The following is a 15,393-nucleotide window of genomic DNA, read 5'->3' on the forward strand; positions in this document are numbered from 1 at the left end:
TGCCTTAAATGATATCAAGAAAATGAATTTAGCTTATTTCACAAACACACAGGCCATGAAAGCCATTATATTAGTGTTCAAATTATTTATGAGATTACTAGCTACAACTCTCACATGTCGACTTCTACCCACAATGCATTTCGATATCATGTTGTTTGCCCTCCCCCCAGCACTAGACAAAAGCTACTTAAGGCAGCAAGAGTTGTGCCGTTTGTGTAATTTTGCATTATTCTACAGGCTGAAAGGTGAGAAATGGTAAAAATTTGCTAAGTGAGGATTATAAAAAGGAACCGGCTTAGCCTCGGACAGCACAATTTTAGAAATAATGAAAGAGGAATCGAGATTTAAAAATCTGATATCTCCGGAGGGATCACTTCCTTCTACCGTACTGAAAGGTTTTTAACGACTTCGCCGTTGGGTCCATATTTGTTGAAAACGTACCGAGGCTACACTACACTATACTATACTGTACTATATACTATACTATACTATACAAAGACAAATCGCACATCTCTCTCTAACAGAGTCAAGCACACACAAATCACTCACCATAATATATCTCCATGCAATGAATCTCACTATGTGAAACAACCTTTTTACCAACAGAATCAGTTTTTGACCCACAATAAAATTATATCACTGATCAATTTGCATCACGGTGATAACTCGGTGGTATTAAGGCTGGTAATTTACTTGTCAGTGTAGTATGTGATAACCGAGTAGTAGTTTCTGTTTGCTTGTTTTGAATGTGCATATGCATGGTAAAGGCTAATCTTTTGCAACCGAATTTATGAACTGTAACACTTGTTGATTTTCCAGACACCACTCAGTTGACACTGATTAGTGTAGGCATAGACTCTAATTGTTTTAAGCGATTTACTTGGCGTTCTTATCAGAAGCCTCGTATTTTAATATAAAAATAGGGACCCGATATCGTTGTTTTGATGTTCAAAACCATTGTCATTACGCCCATCTGATGCAACAGGAGAACTCATGCATTTATGTGTGTCTGTTCCAAGACGAAGCGGGTAGACACGTACAACATAAAACCATTTTAAAATTATTTATCTTAATAATTCGACGCCGCTCAGTTTCCGCAATGTCTCAATGGTGGCTTATAGCATGGCCTCTGTGTCGTGTGTGTGTTTGCAAACAAAGGATTGACCCAAAGGTTGCCCATGAAAGCTAGGTGTCCTTTTCTCACCGATCTCGATTCCTGATTGTTTGTAGGGAAAACCCAAGTTGTCAGATCAAATACTGACGCTCGTGTTCTCGATACGTGACCGACAACATAAACTCCTACGCAAGATTGGCGTGCACAAGTATGGCTTCACCAAGGGACCTTAACAGAAATGCTTCTAACACTGTAAGGATTGCTTTTGACAATATTACCATTCATTGCAACGTCCATTCACAAATGCAAGATTGCCGAACAAAAGTCACTGGTTTGGGCACATTCTATCACAAATTTGACCACAGATGCCGCTGATAAAATATATCCATCTACACCTTAGAAAAAGACATTTTAGCTCCAGTGTTCATTCATTATAAATGTTGTGATGACTATGTCTGCCCGTCTGTTCGTGTGCATGTGCGTGTCTTCGACGTCTTACTAAAGATTGATTGGGCTTAATCGAAATAATGTACTTCACTAAAAGTGGGAACTGAATAGATTTGGTGTCGTTGATGTCTTGATTGACAGTGAAGCCAATGAAAGCGAACTGCTGCATATAATACAGTAGTCTTGGCGTAAGGAAACACTAATGTTTCCGTTAACAAGACCTATGGAAATACGGCAGGTCCAGTGTTACAAACAGCAAAATTCGGCTAAATCATGAGAAAAAACGTTTAGGGTCGGAGGGTTTTTTATAGGTTAGAATACGTTTATACCGGAAAAGCACATATTTATTTTATTTTGTCTCGCGGGGAATCTATTGTCAGTATGTCTTTTTATGATAAAATCCAATATGGTCACAAGAAATTTATTCTGTTTATATTTTTACATGCCTAAGCCACTACTCAGCCATGTCCTCACCATTTTCATGCAAGGTTGGCAAACAGATAATATGTCGGTAAAGAAGTCACAATTATAAATTTCTTGCAATGTCACTAATATGGCCGCCATGTGTCCATTTCTTACAACAATTCATTGGGCGATTAACGTGACACATGTCGCTTCTGTTAAACGTTGTTACATGTATTGATGATGTGATCCAATGTGGCCCAGACGGCCATTGTGTAGGGATTTAACATGTCAGGCATGTGTCAACCCGTTCTATTTAAAGTTCATAGTAGGGTGTGTCAACCCATATTTTTCAAATTAGGTAGCCATTTTGTTGGTTATCTGTGATACTTCTGGAATTTTATTATAGCGTCAAGGATTAGCATAAATGTTTTAACTCTTGAAAAGGAATTTAATACGCTAACAAGAAACCATGTCAGACAGTATAGATATAAAGTTCACAATAAGAATTGTACTGTGTTTAACGGATGGTTGGTACAGGTCACAATGTAAGCAAATATTTGTCATCCATATCGAAGAATAACTATTTCCGTTTTTCCATTTGACCCATTTTATCGTTTGACAAACATTTACTCAGGCAGCAATGTGATCTGTGTTGATTTCATCAATAAAATGTTAGTTTATTATGAACAGTGAACTGTAGTGAGACAAGAGCTTGAAGTACCACCTATATGCTGTAACACAACAGACTGATAAATGTACACACGGTAAAGTGAGATTTGTTGGAGGATGGTTTTAAAAGACCCTACATTTAAAACACAAAGAGTGCTCTCCCGGTTATCACCATAATGGCTTTATGGTAACCTTTGAACTTGGGCATAGAGAGTACGGTTACACATTGTCGAAGATTGAAATATGGACTCACCAGAGTGCTCGAACGGCAACATTTACCATGAGCGAAGCATAGTGCCAACAGTGAACGCCACTTATATTACGCAAGAGGCTGCCCAACAATCTCAGAGTGCTCTAACTGCAAAGCATTGAGCGAAATATACACAAAATGTATACAATGTGCCCTCCCGGTTATCACCATAATGGCTTTATGGCAACCTCTGAACTTGGGCATAGAGAGTACGGTTACACATTGTCGAAGATTGAAATATAGATATATATATATATATATATATATATATATATATATATATATATATATATATATATATATTACAAAACTTTGACACGACTCTCCACAACATGTGTTGCAGCCTTTCCCTGCCGTCTGTGTTCACTGAATCTGAACTGGGTCGTTTTAAAGGAATAATGGCGAGTCAAATTCAAATATGTGCAACGCACTGCAATGTCGACAGTTTCGTCACTAAAACGTCGAGTTAGAAAATATTTAAAAAGGATTGTTGTGAGTCATCCTCAGTCAATCTTTCTTTTCCTTTCATTTACATCCGGTGGCAACAATTTTACGACCAACAAAGAAATATATAAATTTTACAGTTTTTAAGGCGACCACGGTTGTGAAGGGACTTATCTCTTAGTACTGGCAGTTACTGTTGCGTGGTAGGTTTACGGTCAGGAATGTGGATAAAATGTTGACAATGAGATAAGCTCAACTTGAGTTTCAATTCTCTTTCGATTTGTTCGCGGCAGATATTCTTTGGCAGTGCAACAGGAACTGGTTGATTTGTCTGGCGCCTATTTTTTATTACATAGTAAAGACAGAAATGCTTTAAAGATACAATATCACAATATTACATTCCTTGCGTGGACATACACATCATTCCTGTAAACTAACTTTAGATTTAAAGCCGCATCTTTTTTGCATTTTGTTTACAAAAAAATACCATCCCATCTTTAGACAAAGCTTTTGAATTCTCGTTATTAAGGAATAGTCTTATAGTCTTTGAAAATGTCACTATCAATCGTTGGTGATGGCTTTAGTCGATTCAGGCGCTTAGTGCTCGTATATATGAAACGACCGTATTTGAGTTGCGACTCGAAAATTGTTTTCTTGTTAAAATCTGAACTGTGCATTCGGCGTCGATGTTTAAAAGGACGTCCTGTGAGCCGTTTCACATAATTAATGTTTTTAAACCATCTGATCAAAAAGATGCAAAATGATACAGGTAATGGGCCTTTAGCAGGACAAGTGATGGTTACCATGCAATTTACCTTCGGTTTTGGTTTTTTCCTCGAACAAATGTACATCTTGAGTCCGGCTATGCATATTAAAAGCCTTAAGAAGTCGCACAAAATATCTAGGCATGCAAATACTTTGTAAATGATTGTCTACATATAAAATGTATTAAATCCAGTCTTGAATCGCGTACATGCAGGTGTATTCTGCAACGGTTCGAACTGCACAGAAGCACAAACTCTACAATTTTCCGTTTAATCGGAAGTAAACGTCCATATTAGGTCCAATTAATAAAAAATAATTGCATCAGAAGTCATCATTGTTTACGAAATCATGTGTCAAAATCGTGCTGGAGGAAGAATCACTGGTCAAAGATCTACTTTCTATTAATATTTCGTTTGTCAAAAATCTGCGTGGGGCGAAAATTTGGTCAAGACCGCAGTACACTCGTGCACAGCCTTACTATGGTAGTGCTGCCGTGGGTGTCAACAAACAGTGATGACCAGATGTGAAGTACAAACAAGCTGTCAATATGCATGCCACACGAGCGACGGCATTTGTTAATCAATAACTATCCGATTCATTCTGATCATATGCCGGATGAGAATTTTGCGAAATAGTGGTTTGGCCTCGATAGTCAACGATTTTAGGAATCGTCACGAAATAATTATTCTCAATTGAAGTTCCACTAAAGCAGTTTTAGAGTCATACGTACAGTCTACAGTATGCTATACAAGTCCCCTGCTTGCCCAAAATAGCACGCTATTCACGACATTGTAGACAAAAGATGATTTGATTGCAAAAAAAAAATATTGAGCAAACTCTTTATCACATGTGTAAGCGTAAGAAAAAGAATAATGGCGAGGAATAATGGCAAATTTTGGTGAAAAGGGGGCGACACAATGAGTTCTGGATTTTCTATGCTCACTCTAAGGCACCTCTGTCCTGAGAATGTATAATCTACTGACGACTATGGCCTAACTTGTTTACGCGTTGAGAATTGAGATTTCGAAACCTGAAATATTGAATTGTTTGCCTAAGTACAGTCATTCACAAGGGAACTAATGTTTATTCATCAATAGGGAGGCATAAATCACTTCTTTAGTTTAGTAAGGGGGCTGCCACAATCATCAGCGTTCAGCCTTTACTTGAATCACTTCGGCTGTAGACCCTACAGTGAAGGAGACAAAAATGGCTGGTGTATGGGAAGAGTCGCCAATCCCGATTTCAGATGTAAAACCTCGGATGGAGGCCAAGATTGGAACCCATGGATCCCGAAAGTTTGTGTACAATTTCACCGTTAATATCTCTGATACGGTGAATCGAATGGAGAGAGACGGATTACTGACGGTAAGGAAACTGACTTTCCTTGTCCATGGTTTCAACAGTGGCAGCGACACATCGTGGATGCAAGACGCCCAGGCTGAAATGCTGAGACAGGATCCTAGTCAGGCAGTTGTGCTCGTTGGATGGCAAGAAGGAGCGGCTTTGGACTGGGTAAGCCTTATATTCAAGGGCATACCTTGGCAAAACCCGTTAACGTACTTGCAACCGAAATTGCCTCTCCAAAGAGTGGTCGACACCGTGAGCACGATCTTTCAGACAGACACGCTATCTCCCTACAGGCGGGCGGCAGCCACAACTCAAACAGTTGGTGCTTGGTTGGGAGAGATATCGGCAGTCATCAAGCACCGACATCCACAAATACAAATTAGAGGTGTCGGCCATAGCCTTGGTGCACATGTGCTTGGAAGAGCCGGTCGGGATAGTCGTGTATTTTCAAGAATAACAGGTCTTGATCCTGCCGGTCCCGATTTCGAGGACAAACACGTAGACAGAATGTTAAAAAGATCTGACGCAAATATGGTAGATGTCATTCATACATGTGGCTACTTCGAGGGCCATAGCATTCCTCTCAATCATTTTGGTACCCTAAAGCCACTTGGTACGGTAGACTTTTACCCTAATTATGGCTGCGGTCAGGATGGTTGTGAACACACCCTTGGTGGCAGCCATTCTCGTGTGCTTGACTATTATATTTACAGTATACGACATCCTGGTAAATTTACAACCAACCTGGTTCTGGATGGAGTACCAAGCTGCAACGCACCAGTCAAGAAAACCAAGAGAGGGCGCTCTGCGGCTGAGATGGGATACCACTGTAAGGAGAGTTCTAGCGGACTCTATTTTATTTCTATCGCGGCTAAAGATGTACCCTTTAAATATGTGAAAACTAAGTAAAATTCTACGTATGAAAAAATCACACGATAGAAGGTCTCCCGTACCTTACACTGGAAATATATCCAAACAAATCAATTGCACAAACTTTCAGCACAAGCAAGCCACCAAGGGAAAGTGATGACTTGCTTTTATTACATAGAATGATGTTATTAAGTTTTAGTTGTGTGTAATATTTTCTCTTGCTTTCAGAAGGCAATATTTTGTGAGACAAAAGTGACATTAATCGATTTTGCTTGAATATTTTTCCATTTCATCTACGGAATATACTTTTCAACTGATTTCCTTTCTCCAACACCAAGGCAAAAGATGACCAATTGAAACGATCTGTTGGTAGCCCCTTCACTCACATTTAAACTGATCGTATACAATGGCTATGCACAGTCACTTAATGGGGTCTATCAGTGTTGCCTGGACCACAAACATTTGTCTGATTGACGGTTATACATCTCAAATAAATGTTTGACATTTTTGTTGCTGCAATATACTTGGCAATTCTTTCATAACATTGTTTCATTTATGATAGATAGTTCTGTTTTAAAGTAAAGTAATGTGAAGCAATGCAATCAAGAGCTTTCGTTAGGTAACTTCAAAGAAAAGGAAGTAATTAAAGTTTTGTCATACTTTTGTGAATTAGCAGAAGCAGTAAGTTTTGAAGCCGTGGAAAACATACATTGATGTTTTAGTTTGTAATATCCTGCAATGTGAACAGCATAATGTTCTTCACGGGACATTCCATTGCAAAATTCAATAGAAGCACCCTGAGTTCAACAGGTATCATGGTAAACATTTTACTGTCATCTTGATTTTATTTGCTATATATGTCAACCACAGAGAAATGAAAAATAAGGTTCAAAAAAATCCTTTAACGGCAACAATTGAAACAGTAGCTCGCTTTTCCGACAGCCTGTGCCAATTACAGCATACCATCTTGGATCGCTTACCCTTTCTCTAGCTGTTTTGATTACAACACCCCTTGGACAGACTTGCAGCGATTTGAAAGCTGTTATGTCATTGGTTTGCAGAATCTTACCGTCATAATTGAATAATACAAATAAACTCCCCAAGTTGCTGTGAATAGCGGCAATCGACCAATCAGATATAACCTTTCAAATACGCTGCAAGCCAGCTACACCACATGCTTACCAACATAGTGAGAATGATCATTCACAATAGAGTATGTCACATGATAAATGTTACAAATATTATAAACTCATTAACATGAGGAAGTGTAGGGTGTTGTCATTTATTACCATGAATTACATGAGTTATGGTGCGGCAATAGGAGGATGTTTAGAAAGACTCCATTTATATTCAAACGTTGGTTGCATTGAAGATTAAGCAATTCGTCAGCCGATGACTATGTCGAACCGTTACTGTCGAACGCTTTAATTAGTCCCCACGGACACCGTCCGGGGGGACTAATAGGTTTGGTCATGTCCGTGCGTGTGTGCGTCCGTGCGTGCGTGCGTCCGTGCGTGCGTTCGTCCGTCCGTCCGTTCACGCAGATATCTCAGACATGCCCAGGTCAATTTCTTTCAAACTTTGCACAAGGATAGTACCCTACCCCATACAGATGCACGTCAATTTGTTTCACAATGCGATCAAATTTGGCCGTGTTAGAGGACTTTTTAGTTTTCACCTCCATAGACTCCCATGTATAAGGCAGTTTCCATAGACTCCCATGTATAAGGCAGTCCATAGACTCCCATGTATAAGGCAGTCTCCATAGACTCCCATGTATAAGGCAGTCCATAGACTCCCATGTATAAGGCAGTCCATAGACTCCCATGTATAAGGCCAAGAAAAATAAAAATTTAGTTTCTCATCGTATTCATATTGCAAAAAGGATGCAGTGACACAGTTTTTAGTCCCCACGGATGAAGTCCAGGGGGCTTATAGATTGGGTCATGTCAGTCCGTTAGTCCATCCGTGAGTCCATCCGTTCACGCAGATATCTCAGATATTTTGACAAAATGTCACGTGACCTTGGTGACCTTTGACCTCAAATATATATATTTGTCCATAACTCAGTAACCACAAGTGCTACACCCTTCATATATGGTATGATGGGACAGCTTATGACGCCACATATTGTACCTCATTAATTAATATGCGCATATCTAATTTTGAGCGAGCCAATAGAGCTAGAGGTCTGATTTTGGTATGTAGGGATAACTTAGCAACACATTTTTTTTGACAAAATGTCATGTGACCTTGGTGACCTTTGACCTCAAATATACATATTTTTCCATAACTCAGGAACCACAAGTGGTACACCCTTCATATATGGTATGATGGGACAGCTTATGACGCCACATATTGTACCTCATTATTTATGCACATATCTAATTTTGAGCGAGCCAATAGAGCTAGAGGTCTGATTTTTGGTATATAGGGATAACTTAGCAATACAATTTTTTTGACAAAATGTCACGTGACCTCGGTGACCTTTGACCTTAAATATACATATTTGTCCATAACTCAGTAACCACAAGTGCTACACCCTTCATATATGGTATGATAGGACACCTTATGACGCCACATATTGTACCTCATTAATTATGCGCATATCTAATTTTGAGCGAGTCAATAGAGCTAGAGGTCTGATTTTTGGTATATAGCGATAACTTAGCAACACAATTTTTTTGACAAAACGTCACATGATGTCGGTGAACTTTGACCTCAAGTATACATATTTGTCCATAACTCAGTAACCACAAGTGCTACACCCTTCATATATGGTATGATGGGAGACCTTATGATGCTTCATACTGTACCTCATTAATTATGCATATATCTAATTCTGAGCAAACCCATAGAGCTGGATGTCTGATTTTTGGTATATAGGGATAACTATAGGATAGAAATTTTTTGACCAAATGTCATGTGACCTCGATGACCGTTGACCTGAAATATACGTTTATGTCGATAAATACGTAACCACAAGTGCTATGTCCTTTATATTTAGTAGGGTGGGAGACCTTATGACAACACACGCTTTACCTCATTAATTATGCACACATCTAATTCTGGGCAAGGGAATAGAGCTAGAGGTCTGATTTTTGGCATATAGGGATTAATTAGCAATACAATTTTTTTCAAAATGTCACGTGACCATATGACCATTTGACCTTGATTATACATATATATGCATAACTCAGTAACCACAAGTTCTATACCCTCCAATTCTGATATGATATTAGACCTCAAGATGTCACATCTTGTACCTCATTAGTATGCGCATATGTATTTCTTGCCCCATCTGTATTGCAGAATTTTAATCATACATAGACCCATTTTTGAACAGGACTCTATCCTCTCTGATGACTGGTCATCAAAGTACCCATGAATAAGTGGGGACTGTGTCATCATCGATGACTTGTTACATTAACCACAAGCATAAATGCCATCTTTAATCTTTTGAATAAGCTGTTGTCAATGTTAATATTGGAAATATTGGATTCATGTCTCAGTTTTCAGTCATTTCATTACCAACTTGGTATTCCATACTAAATGTAAACATCGTTCGATTTAGTATTTGACATATGGCGTCAAACGCTGTGAAACTCCCTTGCGAGAATTGGGGCTTGATATTGAGCAACATGAAAAGAAAACACGACGGTCTATGTCATGTTATACTCTAGCGCTGAGTATTTCTCCCCTATGATCATTAAAAAAATTGCAAAATCTTACGATGCAAAACGATTGAAATTGAAATTCTGGTGAGACAAACTGCGCGATGCTTTGAAGAAAGTGCTTCTTGCAGTTTAAAGGAATACTGAGGTAGAATGTGCCTCGGGGGACAGATTTTCGATATCTCAAGTTTTACAATTCTTTTGGACTACCACTTGTGGGGTTAATTTAAAGGGTAAATACAGTTTTCACTGACCAAGTTTTATGAAAATAGGGAATTTTTCCCCGTAGAGATAACAAAGGAATGGCGGCCATTTTGAATTACAAGTGTCGTGAAATATTGAGTGAATTTTTCCTAAGGGAGCCGTTATTATTTTTGGCCTGGGAGGTCGGAGGAATCTGAGGGGGGTCACTCAAAAAAATCGAAAGCCACAAGGGGGGATTGCTCAAAAGTGGAGAACAAGAAGGTTTTAACATTTCTGACGATATTTTTTGGACAGTCGACATATAGGCCAATGCAATGTATGGAACATGTTATATGATTGAAGGGTAGCATATGTCAATGGATATTTGCAGGTGTAATGAAACATATATAACATTTTTAATATTAATGTTCATTTTCAATGTGTCAAAAATTGCACCATACGTCCTGATTTTGAATTAATTATTACGGACACATGTCTTCCTTTTTACTCATTGGCGTCTTGTGAATGATACTAAAGAAGAGACCATCAATAGCTATTTGAAGTGCATGTGTAAAATATATCAGGCCTAAAAATATGATGTTTTCATTGCCTGTGACAAACTACTATTTCATATTCAATACTGTGTGATTTCAGTAAGTTGTATTGAGTCTGCCTAACTAGTTAACTTTCATAATGCCACGAACAATTGTGTCGTTTTGACCACCTCCCATTATTTTGAAAATCCAGCTAAAGCTTTCAAAACCTTCTCAAAATCTATTCAATTTCGTAATGTGCAATTAGTGCAATAAATATACCTAGATCACAGCATAACTCAGATGTACATTCATACTGAATTGTAATATTAATATGATTAAGGGTAATACAGATTATTATTAAAGATTATTATTATTATTAAAGATACATAATATCAGAATACGGATGATGTGCATGTGACAGAGATGAAACACGTTTATTGGTCTTAAGGAAACTTACATTTAAATAATAATGCTACTACATTTTGTGTCTCAGTGAAGTTTAATTTGAATATTAATCAATTGACTGACATATAGACACACCAATACCAGGATGTATTTCGAAATACGTTACCTCTCTCACACTATTATTCTTTTCTGTGCTGACTTGTCAAAAGGACGCATAAAATTGAAAAAATAAGTTGCTAAATATGAAAAGGCTTGTCTTGATTTTATATCTTTTTAATCGTATCTTATTATGGTTGCCAAAATATGCAAAACATGCTGAGGTCACGCAAAAAGTCAGCGCCAAAAACTATTCTGACATTGAGTACGGATAAGCCTCCTTTTCCATGATGAACAATACTTGTCTGCACATTTGTCCGGGCAGGGAAACATTATATTACATTGCATCGTCGTAATAACAATCTTGAATCCCAAAACCATCAAAATTTCAGCAAGCTTAGACCTACTACTATATTGTCGTCTTTCAAGGATCTTAAATACAGAATGGACTAAGTTCAAAGAGATGCAAACGATACAACTGTATCTAGATAATCTTCGGAAACATTGTAGATTGATTACATTTTACCTCATTTTGCAGAATTTATCTCCTATTTTCACTCTCTGCATAATAGTTGGAATTGAAAAGCAGTTCAGTTTCGAAAGGACTGATCGGGGGGAGGGAGAGAGAGAGAGAGAGAGAGAGAGAGAGAGAGAGAGAGAGAGAGAGAGAGAGAGAGAGAGAGAGAGAGATTCTTGCCTTGTGGCGACTGCCGGTCAATGCACATAGAGGGCACAGTATGCACCAGTTATTTTTATATTTTAAGCAAAGGAGGTACAAGAGACTGTCGACAGCCTACCCACACAAAATTAAAAGAAAACAGATGTGACCCACTGGTTATGCAGTAACTGTTTGCAAAATCCATGGTTCAATACATTGCCGAGTAGCTAGCTCTGCTTACAGGGCCCATCTCCTCGGTACGATTGCCTAAATGTAAGATGCAAAAATTGATTGATTATGCAGTAACTGTTTGCAAAATCCATGGTTCAATACATTGCCGAGTAGCTAGCTCTGCTTACAGGGCCCATCTCCTCGGTACGATTGCCTAAATGTAAGATGCAAAAATTAATGGCATAGCATCCCCTGTAGGCACGTTATATTGGAATGTGATGACAGCCAAAGATCAGATCGTAAGTCGTAAAACGAATTGCATCGGATAAGACTGACCATGGCCAGATTGCAGAGTCTGAAAATGCGATCAGGTTTGTCTGTTTATGTTAATATTGCGATGTATGGTAGTTGTATTTACAAAAAGCTTTCTGTCAGTTGTTTTTCTCAATCGAACATAGTCTTACTGCAGGAAATGTCATTGGATGTTTTAACTGCAGGGTCAAAATATCATTAGCATTCAGTAGTTGAGTTTTCATCATAAAAACACCGTAAGGGAAGGTTGTTGTTATTGTTGTTGTTTTTAATTAAATTGATTATTTTATGTTTCTTGTGATTAAGGGATTTGCCGTGCCTTTAAAATTCTTTTCTGATTTGTTCATGCTTGTTGTCTGCTCAAATATTTTCCCCGTTTCCTCATGAACCCCAACATTGCGTTTCTCAGACTGTCTGAGTTATAGCATATTTCCCAAATGTCGGCCATTTTTCGCCAGTTGTGAAAGCCCTTGGACGCTAGGCGCTGGGAGGTCTTCGAAGAAATGAATACACAAAATCAAAAATGAAAAAGACTATTTCCCTAGGGAAATATTTTTTTGCCGAATTTTGGAAAAGTGGCCGGTCACGTGACCATACGCCTATTGTTGTCTGCAGCTTTGAAACAATGACGGGTGACCAGAACGTGATAAGCACCCGGGATGAGCGACGAGCCTCTCTCTGAAACAGCAAGATTTTCCATTCCAACAGCGTGGGAAATTGAACAGCTCATCGGCGACAGATTCAAGTGCAATCAAGGATGTTGCTATGTCTGCTTAGGATATTACTTGTGAAGAAATTGTTACTACTGTTACCGCTCAGGATCGCCAAGTACACTTGTCACAATGGATTGTTGCAGTGCATAATATCAAAACACATTAAAAACTATAATATAAACAACAACATGAGCGTGTGCCGTGTTATAAAACGCCTATAAGCTGGTCTTTATTCGGTCTATAGCACTCGTACATCACATCTCGTGGCCGTGTGTTACCAGGTACACATTGCTATACACCGCGGTGTACGGCCTCGGGGAATAGCGGATGTGTTTCTGGTAACGCACGGCCCATCACTGATTAATAAAAAGGCGCTATAGCCCTCGTAACCAGGTAATAGGTGTTCACTATACAACTGTCCTCGCGAACCGTTCCGTTTTGACTGTGTACCATGAAGTCATGGCTTTTGGTGAGTTCCACTGTAGAGGGTGCACTTACTCTGCGTTGGCGTACATACCTTGGTACGTCCCCTACCAAGGGCACCGGGCACAATATGCATGTTGGGGAGCAAGCAATGACAAATGTACACACTGCTACCTTTTGAAATTTTGGTTTAGTTTATTGGATACCTAAATAAATGTATTATTGATCTCTTTCCGAACCTCTGTGATCAGTTGTTGTTTACCTAGCGTTCTTTGCTTCGTCGCCATGTCCCACTTGCCTTTCTATGTTCACTTCAGCTATTGATACTCAAAACTCCATTTACGTCCAAACAACTAAAGATTTAACAGTCGCTTTTGCCCCCTGATATACAGAAAGAGAATTTATTACATGCCTCGTATATCGAACGTCGCGCGCTCCATAGGATTCAATGGTAACTCGTCGATGACGTCGCGGGCCGCATAGTCATCACTGGACTGAAAGTGAACCGGAACTATTTTCAACTTGACAACGTTTTGATGTAAAAATGTTGAAATTTCATGTTTTGCATAGGAAATCCGAGTTAGGAAAATTTTGCAGAAAAAATGATAAACCGCATAACAGTAGTTTAAATATATCAATGCGCCATTCGATGATAAAAATCGTTCCATTTTTAACGGATTTTCATCTAAGATGGAAATAAAGCATTTGATTATCATTTGCCAATAAATCTAAATATTTGAGTGAAAACTGTGTAAGAGAGACATGTAATAAAAACATTATAGCCCAAATAAGGGACTATGTACCCTCGGTACAGGAGACCATTTGCCCTCCCTACGTCGGGCAAATTGGTCACCTACCCTCGGCACATAGTCCCATGGATATATTATTCTGTTACATAAATAATCTCAAAGTCCGCGGGGACCATTTTGTCTTTTCAGCCCTTGTCACCATTTTGATGCTCATCGGCTTATTATTCATACAGCTTTCAAAATTATCCATCGACTTCCATCCTCTACCACTTCTTACAGAAGGAAATAACATGATTCGGCTCAGCTGCTAAGCCTATGCTATGTTGAGGTACACGGTATTGCGGACTTGGTGGAGACTCAATGTCAGCAGAAGTCTATTATGAACACACCACACTGCATTGATGATAACTAAAAGTGTTTTATTACGAATGAAAAGTAACCAAAAGAAAACTGCAAGTGTGTACAATAAACATCAAAACTTCTCTAAAAAGCTATACGAAACTATGCTATGAATAAAAATAAAGTAAAATATGACTACCACTACAACACTGCAGAGGGCCCCTCAGCCAATTGAAAAGAGGTAGTTGATGACCTAGAGCCGAAGGCAAGCAATTTTCCCAAGGTTGATGTCCATCCTGCGAGGCCGAAAGTGTGGGAACTAGTAGAATTCCCTGGGAATGGGGGTCAGGATGGAATCAAAGGTCCCTTCATGAGAGAAGAGGTAAGGAGAGAGAGGTGGAGAAAGGGGTGGAGGCGGGATTGAAGGCAGTCTACAACAATGAGAGTTGAATTAATGAAACTTACAAGAACAAGGACTGCTGAGACTGTGTGCCGTGTGCAGAGGAGGAACTGATTGGCTGAGAGAGATTTGGAGGGAAAAATGTTGATAACTGATGGTGTCAAGACGCCTGAAGGAAGCAGTGTGGAAAGTTCACAAAACCCATCTGTGTCAAAAACACAATTTAAAGATAAACCTTATTCTACAATGATAAGCTTACAGATACCGTCGCCCAAACACATATTACACTTTTTGAACACGCCACACTACATTCATGATAACTAATATGCTGTACTTATTGCGAATGAAAAAAACAAGCCACAGAAAACTGCAAGTGTATGCAGTGACATAAAAACTCCTAAAAAGCTATACAACACTATGCTA

General features: G+C 38.8%; 2 protein-coding genes across 2 annotated transcripts in view; both read left to right on the forward strand.

The window, feature by feature from the left end:
• LOC139137925 (nucleobindin-2-like) overlaps window positions 1–15,393 on the forward strand; it is a 608,701-nt gene that overhangs the window by 57,650 nt on the left and 535,658 nt on the right. The window lies entirely within an intron of this gene.
• Window positions 5,301–6,350, forward strand: LOC139144944 (phospholipase A1 VesT1.02-like). Its single transcript, XM_070715782.1, has one exon. The coding sequence runs from the start codon at window positions 5,301–5,303 to the stop codon at window positions 6,348–6,350; it is 1,050 nt and encodes a 349-aa protein (XP_070571883.1).

This window comes from Ptychodera flava, chromosome 1, assembly GCF_041260155.1.
Source record: "Ptychodera flava strain L36383 chromosome 1, AS_Pfla_20210202, whole genome shotgun sequence".
NCBI classification, from domain to species: Eukaryota; Metazoa; Hemichordata; class Enteropneusta; family Ptychoderidae; genus Ptychodera; species Ptychodera flava.

Bases quoted from the DNA above. Each gene is read 5' to 3' on its own strand.
- LOC139144944 (XM_070715782.1), top strand. From the start codon at position 5,301: ATGGCTGGTGTATGGGAAGAGTCGCCAATCCCGATTTCAGATGTAAAA.